The 11142-nt window shown below is 41.7% G+C and overlaps 1 protein-coding gene across 1 annotated transcript; it reads left to right on the top strand.

The window, feature by feature from the left end:
* The first annotated feature begins 35 nt into the window (after positions 1–35).
* Positions 36–10526, top strand: LOC100552438 (veficolin-1). The gene is made up of 8 exons (XM_062967516.1): positions 36–1060; positions 1347–1484; positions 1830–1892; positions 2569–2604; positions 4483–4616; positions 7519–7648; positions 7861–7995; positions 9491–10526. Exons 1-8 carry the CDS (start codon positions 958–960, stop codon positions 9739–9741), a joined length of 990 nt encoding a protein of 329 aa, XP_062823586.1. The 5' UTR covers positions 36–957; the 3' UTR covers positions 9742–10526.
* The last annotated feature ends 616 nt before the right edge of the window (positions 10527–11142 follow it).

The following is an 11142-nucleotide window of genomic DNA, read 5'->3' as shown; positions in this document are numbered from 1 at the left end:
GAGGCCAGACTTCCTACTTCAGGACCCATGCTCAGCTTCCCCTACCTCTCCACTTCAGTGGCTGGGAGTCCACCACCAATTGTATGAAAGCATTGGGGGGGGGGGCTTCAAATTGTGCAGCACTGCTGGTCACAGCTGACCTCCAATTAGAGTGCTCAAGGGCCACGGCTTCCCAGTTTTCGGTATCTATGCCACAGTTTTTAAGGTTGGCTTTAAGCCCATCTTTAAATCTCTTTTCCTGTCCACCAACATTCCATTTTCCGTTCTTGAGTTGGGAGTAGAGTAACTGCTTTGGGATACGGTGATCAGGCATTTGGACAACGTGGCCAGTCCAGCGGAGTTGGTAGCGTGGGAGCATCGCTTCAGTGCTGGTGGCCTTTGCTTCTTCCAGTACGCTGACATTTGTCTGCCTGTCTTCCCAAGAAATTTGCAGGATATTTAGGAGGCAATGAAAAATTAATACAATATGATATATTGTAACAACACAGGCTAAGATTCCTTCTATACTGCCATATAATCCAGATTATCAATGCAGATAATCCACATAACCTGATTTGAACTGGATTATTTGAGTCTACACTGCCATATAATCCGGTTCAAAACAGATAATCTGAATTTTATTTGACAGTGTAGAAGGGGCCTAAGTGTCTCTTATCTGGAAATCCAAAAGACTCCAGGAACGGAAACTTTGTGCCACTGGTCCAAAACTCAAAGGTGCACATTATTCAGGAGGAAATTATTGCTGAACAAAGGGCTGCACAATTCAGAGATTTAGATAATTGCTGTAGAAAGTGAAATGTCAGCAGTTGTTTCAAAACAAGTTTTCAGCCCAGTCCCCCTCAGCCAAGAAACAAAAGCACTTCCTCATGTCCTTATCTACAGAACTCTTTGCTCTCTATATAAGGGGCACAAAAACCTTCATTCAGAAACAAATCCAGTTCGGTTTCGCAAGACAAGATGGCTACCTGGGCTGCCTTTCATCTGGCTCTGACCTGCTTTGCTGTCACGTCTATGGGGAGAGGAAGCTTTGGAGAAGAGACTGAAGCCAGCTGCTGTGCACGTGAGTCAAACTGGGAGAGATGTGGAAATTATGGATAGGAGTCAGGTCACTGGTGGAGAGGGCTCTCATATCTTTTAGGTATGTGCAGAAAGAAAATATGGTCATTGTTCAAACTGCTGGGGCAATTTCACAAAATTTCTTTCTAATGCATACAACTACTGAGGACAATCTTTTTCATTCTTAGAAAAATGGATAGTATAGAACTGGTGCAAACTCATCACTGTTTGCTGCACCCCACTTAAGTTTATGGTGTACAATTTTGTTTGTCCTTCGTACCTCGTTGCAGAGTTGAAGGGCTTATCTCAGTGTGGAACGGACAAGGTCTTTCTCCAAGGCCAGGCAGGTATCCCAGGAATTCCCGGCATCCCAGGAACAAACGGATTGCCCGGGATGAAAGGAGACCCTGGCCTCCAAGGGCCCCCAGGTGAGACAAAGCCTATCTGGACCACAAATCAGTTGCAAACCAAACCACAGGCAGCAGTCTTTTTTTTCGCTAACAGATTAACATTAACATAAGGCATACGGTGAATATTAGCACTTTAAAATGTAAATTACGATTGGAATTGCATTGTTTTTGACACACATACAAAGTAGCAGAGCAGGATACCGCAGTCTGAATGGATAAAATTCAACTCCCCATTTTCTCTAATGTACTCAATTACAGAAAATGTGCTGAGGAGGGATGGGGTGGGTTGGTTACACAAAAGGGGAATGTCTTCTAGAGATGTTTCAAATGTTCTCTGAAAAGGTACTGATCTCTTTTTCTCAGGTGAGAGAGGCTCTGCTGGAGCACTTGGGAAAGCTGGGTCCAAAGGAGAGAAAGGAGATCAAGGTGAGTCCTCTACAACCTCATTTGAAGAAATTGAAGAGAGATCACAGATGAAGCCTGGACCATGCTGTCACCATCAGGCCAGGAATGAACAGCTTCAGAAGCTTCAAGAATTGGGAAAATGACCAGAGGTTTCTTGGATCAAGAGTAGGGCTTAGTCAGGCTTACAGAAAAGAAAAGAAAAATCAAAAGTTCACATGTGTGTTAGCTGCCTAGCCTAGGTGTAGGAAAAACAAATGGTTTTATTGTTCACCATATCTCTAGCAGCTAGTATCTCATGGCCTATCTGGCTAATGAGAAATTTACAACTTTGCAATGTATATGGTCAAAGGGTATTCATGGACTCAGTTTGTATAGTTTCCTGTTGCCTAAATAAGGGGATATCACACAAAAAAGCACCCTCTGTCCATGCACTGACCAGCCCAAGGAACTGGTCAATCTTAGAACAATTTTCAGTGCAACCATCACCTACATTCGACATTATGCATTGGTTTATTAAATTTGTCAGGAAAAACATGGCCAGAGTGGAAAAACTTTTGCTTACCTCTTCTTCTCCAGGTAAAATAAAATAAAGTACTGTACTGCTATACAGAGCACTTGAAACTGCTCTTATTCTCATTTTAATTCTGACCCAGGAACCACATTTGTTCGTTCATAAATGGCTTTTCTCTTCCTACAGGAGAGGCATGCAATCTTGCTAGCTGTCAACACCAAGGTATGTTTTGTCACCAATACCATCTTCACCACGGATCCAAAACTGGGTGGGTGCACGGATAGTATGGTTGAGCTCCCCTTACACAAGGCTGAGAGTTATGAGCTTCTTTCACAAATAATCAGGCATATTGCACCACCAAGATCAAAGTAGATGAGACTCATTAGGCAGTACCAATGTAAAATGTATTAAATGATCAAGCACATTCAGAGTTCTACACAATTTTACCATCTGAATATTTAGTTATTATTATTGTCCTGGTCTTAATTCTGTTGATGTGTTTTATTGTTTTATGTAGTTATAATGTTTTAAATTAATTTTTCTGTGTTTTAACTTGTGTTGTTGGGCTTGTCTCCATGTGAGCCGCCCCAAGTCCCTTCGGGGAGATGGAGGCGGGATACAAAAATAAAGTTATTATATTATTGTTATACACAAAATAGACCTCCAACTTCATGTGGACCATTATTAATACAGTAGAGTCTCACTTATCCAACATAAACGGGCCGGGAGAACTTTGGATAAGCGAATATTTTGGATAATACGGAGAAGCCTATTACACATCAAATTAGGTTACGATTTTACAAATTAAGCACCAAAACATCATGTTTAACAAATTTGACAGGAAAAAGTAGTTCAATACGCAGTAATGCTATGTAGTAATTACTGTATTTACAAATTTAGCACCAAAATATCACGATGTATTGAAAACATTGACTACAAAAATGCGTTGGATAATCCAGAACGTTGGATAAGCGAGTTTTGGATAAGTGAGACTCTACTGTATTACTATTACTATTTATTTCATATCCTGCTCTCTCCCAGTATAGGAGAATATTTTCTTCTCTTTAAAATTCTAGGAAGTTAAACCTTAAACAAAAGCATCAGCTAACAACTTAGGCTCTATAAACATTTGATGGTCTACGAAAGCTGTTGGAGGTCCCCAGGAGTCACAGAGAGTCCGCAATGCATCAACTAGGCCTTCCCTCTCACTCTTTCAGTCAGGAGGACTAATTTGGAAGTGAAGATGATATAAACCATAGGTCACAACTGACTTGTTTTTATTGTGTCCAAAGCAACTTGAGAACATTTTGCAAGTCATTTCTGGTGGGAGAGAATTGGCAGTCTACAGAGACGTTGCCCAGGGGATGCCCGGGTAACACATCCTGCTGGAAGGCTTCTCTCACATCCCACAAGTAGAGATGACAGACGGGAGCTCACCCCATCTTCCGGATTCGAACCGGCAACTTTCAGGTCAGCCACCCAACCTTTAGGTCAGCAGTCCAGCCAGCACAAGGGCTTAACCCATCATGCCATCAACTGACTGATACAGATATACACATTTTTGCCCACTGTCACTTTTCAATGGAATCACCACTGAATTTTTTTTTAAATAAGCATAGTCCACGATATCAGTTTCAAACCATTGCACTAAAAATTCTGTGCATGCACATGTAGGCCAAGATTTTTCGCACCTGTGCAGAGTCTTGCATGCAGAACTATTACAGCTTCCCTGTAGACAACCACAGTACTCACTGTGCTGCTGCAACAACTTCTAGAAATTATCAATTTCAGCAATAAAGGTTTAGTTGCATAAGCATGCAAATTATATAACCAGAATGGAGTCTGCATTTACCCACCAGCCCACGCTCACCCCCAACAGCCTTTCTAAGGCTGGGGGCAGGGTGTTTGTGTCAGAGAAGCAAATTTATTCCTAGAGAGAGTGCAGCCCCTGGTAGTTCAAGCAGAGATCTGTATGGCTACACCACTTCTAGAAATTGTTCACTCCTATGATAAACCCATTGCTGTCCTCATGCATATTATATTACCAGAATGGAGATTGCATTTACCAGCACAGACTTTCCTCTTTGGTATTTCATCTAGAGACAGGAGCCAAAGACTGCAAAGAGCTTCTGGAGCGTGGAGAGACACTGAGTGGTTGGTATACAATCTACCCTGCCACGGGGAAAGCAATGAGCGTCTTCTGTGACATGGAGACTGATGGAGGAGGTTGGCTGGTAAGCTTTAACAAACTGCTATGTGTCATAGACATGCCCATGATCTGCACTGACAACCATGTAAGGTGGAGGAAAAGTCACTGATGTTTCCCAAAGGAAAATATGGTGTATATTGGGGGGGGGGGGGGGGGGGGAGGAAAGAACCCACATAAGGATATGTGCAAATCTCTTTTTTGTGACCCTTTTAAAATCATTGCCAATTGGATCATTATGCTCACATAATTGCAAATTGTCCTAGTAATTTAATCTTCTCACACCTTGCACACTTGCCCTATTTTCGATGTTGGTCAGGAACATACCATCTACCCCCCACACATACACCAGGAGCCAAGAGAAGCAATCACTGACTCAGACCAGGACACCAGAAGCACTTGGCTTGCTCTGGGGATATCAGAAAATCCTGACACCATTATTCTGGCTGCTGCTGGATGCTTCCATCCTTCTGGGTACCAGTATTAGTCAGTAAGCACATCTTTGGACAGGATTAGTATTACACTGGATCTCAAAAACAGGGCTCAGATTCATGTTGCATGGAGCTGGTTTTGGTTCATGCAGCCTCAACTTGTGCTAATAAAAGTCTTGGGTTACTCTGACACTTTACCCATGTTTTGAATAAGTGTAAACAGTCGTGCCGTTTCTCATTTGAGAAGAAGCTGCAGCTTTTTGCACTACCATCTCACTTTCTCTGGGCAGGGGATGTCAACTACCTTTTCATGTTGTTTTGGACTTTGTTAGACCTACCTGGCAGTGTTTGTTGCTTGGAGCCTGGAGTGATGTTAGCCAGAGGGGGGAAAAGTAATCCAAGAAGGAAGGGCCAAAAGGATGGAGTAATTCCTCCTTCGCAGTTATCATCACTGCAAGTGCCAGGCAATGAATACCATAATGGTGCCCCAATATTCTGCTTTGGTCAGACTTCACCTGGAATAATACTGTGTCCAATTCTGGGCATCACAATTCAAGAGGGATATTGACAAGTTTGAACCTGTCCAGAAGAAGGTGACTAAAATGATTAAATGTCTGGAGACCATACCCTATGAGGAACGGCTTAAAGAGCTGGGTATGTTTAGCTTGCAGTAGAGAAAGTTGAGAAGGGACATGATGCCATGTTAAAATATTTGAAAGGATGCCATAAGGGAGCAGGCTTGTTTTCTGCTGCCCTGGAGACTAGGACCCGGAGCAGTGAGTTCAAATGACAGGAAAGGAGATTCCACAGAACATTAGGAAGAACTTCCTGACTGTAAGAGCTATGAACTCTCTGCCTTGGAGTGTCATGAAAGCTCCTTCCTAGGAGGCTTTTAAACAAAGGCTGGATGGCCATCTGTTGGAGGTTCTTTGATTGTGCTTTTCCTGCATGGCAGAGTGTTGGACTGGGTGACCTATGTGGTCTCCTCCAACTTGATGATTCTATGATTCTCGTGCTAAGTGGGTACTGCAAGTTCCAGAATGGTGGGGCAACGTAAAATTAGCAATCCAGTGATGGTGAAACCATTCCAAATATGTTGAACCACCTAGACACCATCCAGCCACCAGGCAAGCCTGGAAGAGCGCAATGTGACTGCCATCCAGTGTGATGACTCATGGGCCTTGTAGTCCTGTTCCTAGTACTATTGTGGCAGACGAAGAGGAAAACATGGGATTTTCGCCGGTTCAGCCAGAGCCGGAGCCTCTTCACCTGCAGGATGTTGACGTTTGCCCTCAAGAATTCAGCCAAACAGGCCTTGGGCAGAACTCCCCCCCGTTTTCCAGGAGGGAAAATTATGCTAAAGATAGGGGAGCCAGGGAGGCTAATCGCAGAAGCCTGAGAATCGCTGCCAAACAAATGGCTGATTAGGTCTGCTTCCCTTGGGAAATTCTAAGGAGTCATGCATCTGGACAGAGTTGGGTTTCGCTTCTCGTTCTCTAGGGAAAGAGTTCTGTTGGCGAGAAAACGAGACCCAATATAGGTGTTTGGCGCAAGGGATACTTTGCGGAGTCAATTGATCAGCTTGAGGAGAGAGATCGTGTGTGGACTTCGTAATCCCAGTTCCTTGCTTCCCGGATCAAGCTTCAAGCCTTGCCTTGTCTCACGGATTTACCACGGACTCTGTTTCATGCTTCATGTTCGTCTTGCCTCCAGTCACGGATCTAGTCGAGAATCAAGTTTATTTCCAGCCTTGTTGTCAAGCTTCATTGGACTTTTAAGACTCTGTTATTTCCCCACACTATTGCTTGGCAAAGTGTGTGTTTCGGTCAAGTGGATTAAAACTTTGAACTCTAATATCTTATATTGGACAATACATTTCTGGACTATATTTGACCTTATCTGAAAGGTCTGCTTCTGAACTATATTCTTCACTTGTTTTTATTGATTTTATATATTTCTTTAATAAAGATATTAGATAGAGACTGGCCTCCATGTAAGGTTATTGGTGCTCTGCAGCCTGGGTCCTGACATCCAGCCCCAAAGGCTGCTTGGTGGCTGGCCATGCAGACTGTGGCTTCAAGGAGCGAGGCTGGAGTACCCCAACCTTGCTCCTTGTGGCCCACGTAGAATGTGCTCCTAGTGTCAAATAGAAGAGGTCGGGTTGGTGTCCAGCCTCTGCCTTAATCTCATCAGTGTCTCATTTCGTTTTTAGTCTTCTGTTCCTTCAATGGACCAAAAGTAAAAAATAAATAAAATCAAAATTATTCCTTGGATCAGCACAACCAATTTATGTGATGAATGAGGCTGAAAGACTGAATTTTTTAGGATCATCTACGTAATACTTACATGACTATACCACATGGTACTTTGTCCTAGATAGCGCATATGACGCTTCTTTCTTCTAAGAGAAGCCTCTTCAAAGTCATCTAACACTGAATAAAAAAAAGATTGATTCTCAGTAAAAACACTAAAATATAAGTTCACTCTGTCTCCATCTAGGTTTTCCAGAGGCGACAGGATGGATCAGTAGATTTCTATCGTGACTGGCAGTCCTACAAAAATGGGTTTGGAAACCAAGCATCAGAATTTTGGTTGGGCAATGATAAAATCCATCTTCTCACAAGTTCAGGTAATCCCATGTTGCTGCTGCTTGTTGCAAATCAAACAGTATTGTTAGGCTGCTAAAAATCACTACTTTTAATTTTTCATTCCCCATATTTTAAGATTGAAATTGCACGTTTAACTTAATGTGAAGCCTGGAGAGAGATTTCACTGTATGCAAAGTGATCATAAACACAGTCCAGGTGTTTCGCTTGCTTACTCTATGACATTTCTTGCCAGGAACACAGCAGCTGCGTATTGATGTGAAGGACATGAATGACACCAGAACTTATGCAACGTACACTAGTTTCAAAATCTCAAATGAGGAAGAAAATTACATCCTTTCAGTGGGCTCTTATACAGGTGGCGACATGGGTGAGTTCCACTTTTGAGCATGGAAGATCTGTATAATAGCTAGCTACCAATAAGGATATGGAGAGAAATGTGTAATTTTAGTGCAGCTTACTCGGGTATCATAGCCCTTGATGGATGTGTGCTATCTATCCGACCTAAATTTGCCTGTGAACTTTCATTAAAACACCATGCATGGTTAACTCTATGGACTTCATCAGATTATGCTAGGAAGTGTTCAGAAGAAGAGAGTTCAGTCTAACTCCATTTCATAATAAAATGGAGTTTTTCCCTACCTTTTAGTCACACTGTTAATGCACTCAGTTGTCTTACGTATTTTTTAATGAAGAGGTTTCCACACTGCAGACATTTGGCCCTGGCCACCATCCCTCACAGTGTTGTTTGGTACTTCAACTCCCACAATTCCCAACAGCTGGGAGGGAGAGAGAGAGAAAAGGGATGGTGGGGAAGCCCATTTGGAACAGCAGCAGCAGTGGCTCTGGTGGTCTTTTGGATTGCAACTCCCACCATTCCCAAGAGCAGGGAGGGAGAGAGAGAGAGAGAGAAAGGGTGAGAGGGTATTGCATTTGGAAGGGCAGCAGCACTGGTCCTCCCAACACAGGACACAGGCAAATCATGGAAGGAAGGAAGGAATAAAGGCTTTTTATTTTTCTGCAAAGTGGAAGCGTTATGAGGTAGCTTACAACCAAACCTTCCTGCTTGGGCAGCAAAAGGAAATTGCCCAAAAAAGTTTATTTTGACTCCTCCCCCAATTTCTCCTCCCACAAATTGGGTGATCATAACCTGAGAGCAACGAGTGCTACTTCATTAGAAATTTGGCAAAACATCTGGAGTTTTGAGAAAAATCCATTTCCTCGCCTCTTCCTGATACGTTGGAAAAAAATGCTGCCCTCAACGATTAAAAAGCTCAAAAACTGCACTTTAACCAAAACGAATGTGGTGAACCCAGTGGAATACCAGATTTTAAGTGTAGAACTCAGTGGAATGTAAGTTATGTGATGTAGTGGTATAACTGCATTTTGTATGCAGAAATGTGTATGAGGGATTTTGTGGCTTAACTATTGAACCAGGGTTTGGATTGTCATGGAAACCCAATGGGCTCCTATTCCCACCCTGCAAAAGGTGCCCATGCCCTAGTCCACATGGAGTGGCAGCAGGTCTTTCTGGTTCAAGAAAGAGAGTATTTCCCTAACCGACAGGGAGAGACCAGGAACTGAAATCACAACCTTTTGTGTGCAAACAATTTGCTTTGGGTATAATATTGTTCTAGTAATGAATTTGCATTTTCACCACATCCATAGCACATATTGTGTGGATTCTGAACTATTAAAGGGTTTATTTATCATCATCATCATCATCATCATTTAATTATTTATTAATCGCCCTCCATCCAAGATGCTCTAGGCGATTTTTACAAGATAAAATTGTAAAGGATAAAAATACATACATACAAATATTGATAAAATTATGATTTTCCTTTTTTGTCTTTCTCTTTCAGGTGATTCATTTTCAGTACACGGTGGCTCTGCATTCTCCACACGAGACAAGGACAATGATAGCCATGAAACAGCAAGCTGTGCTGTGATGTATAAGGGAGGCTGGTGGTACACGGCTTGCCACTCATCGAACCTGAATGGCCTGTACCTCAGAGGGGAACACACCTCTTATGCTGACGGCATTGAGTGGGCCACTAAAAACGGATACCACTATTCTTTCAAATACACAGACATGAAAATTCGACCTCAGTAAATGAAATCTGTTCAGACTGTTCTGTCATTAAATTTAAAAGCAAATGATTTTTTTAAAGTGTCACCTGATATAACAAATGTTGAATGCTAGGCATTGAAATACTAGGCGCAAGGGCTCTAACATTCCCATACATTGTGCATGTAGATGAACCCTCTTGCACATGGAAGCCCTATATGAGACAGAGGGGACACTCATAGTCCCAATATACTTATTGGAGAAAGGCAATTTGATGGTGATTTTTGCCCAGTTGTACCTTGAGTTGGATTTTCTTTTGTCTGGTTTGAGGCACAGCCTTCTATAATGTCATGAATGGTGGCTTCTAATGAATGAAAGACTCTCATTTGTTTGAGACACACACAAACACGCATACCAATACTGTAATGGCCTTGGACACAAAATACTGGTGTAGCGGCTTTTTAAAATAACATAATTACTATTTTTAAAAAATCACTCCTGAAACTAGTGCAAGAGAAGCAAGGCCATGACTGTGTCAAAGCTTAGCTTATGGAAACATTTTTGAAAGCACAGAAAGATTAATTTGAATTGGCCATCTAGTTTGCATGCATGTGCATTCGTACTTAAGGTTTTAAAATGTTTTAAAATGTTGAACTTTTTCCAATTTGTCTTTCTAACTCCATAAATTGTTTAGCCTTTTAAAATCATTTTTATTTATTGAAACTGTTTGAAATTTATTTGACTGGTTTTATTATATACTGTACCTCCTTGAGATGCCTAGACACAGTACAAGAAATAAACTAATAATAAATAAATGCTATTTGAACTGACTTATTCCCAGCCTCCTATTAACACCAGTCAGGTCTAATCAATTGCAGAACTAAAGGGCAAATACATTTCTGCCCACCAAGCAAGATATTTTTCTTGCACCAGGACTACTAAAATTACAGGATTACAATCTGGGGGGTGAAGTTTGGGAGGGAGAGATAATAAAACAAGAAGGCATGTTCATTATTCAAAATATAGGATCACAGTACTAAAAAACAGAATACTTTCCATCTAATTTAAGTAGTCTGCTTAAGGTTAAAGAGAATGCCTATATTCTTCCTGAATTCAGCTGTGAGGACTATTTGGCAATTAGACACAAATAAAAGTTATTAGCGTAAAACAGCGAAGCTACGACAACAGGGAGTAATAACAATAACAAAGGATTATATAATATAGAATAGTTCAACTCACTCATCATTATTACTCAGGCAACCAAGAGATAGATAGAAAGCGAGTAAGAGTGAAAGACGATATGTGGGCACCAGGAGGAAGCACTTTTCTCTAATATTGCACTGAGGCAAAGCAAAGGAAACCTTCATGAGTAAGCAAAGGGATCAAAACTCAAAGATGCATGCTGTTCAACAAGAGGAAATGCTTGCTGAATGAAGGAGTTGCACA

The sequence above is a fragment of the Anolis carolinensis genome, chromosome 1 (assembly GCF_035594765.1).
Source record: "Anolis carolinensis isolate JA03-04 chromosome 1, rAnoCar3.1.pri, whole genome shotgun sequence".
NCBI lineage: Eukaryota > Metazoa > Chordata > Lepidosauria > Squamata > Dactyloidae > Anolis > Anolis carolinensis.
The sequence above is the reverse complement of the archived record's forward strand: the minus strand, read 5'-3'. Positions and strand labels throughout refer to the sequence as shown.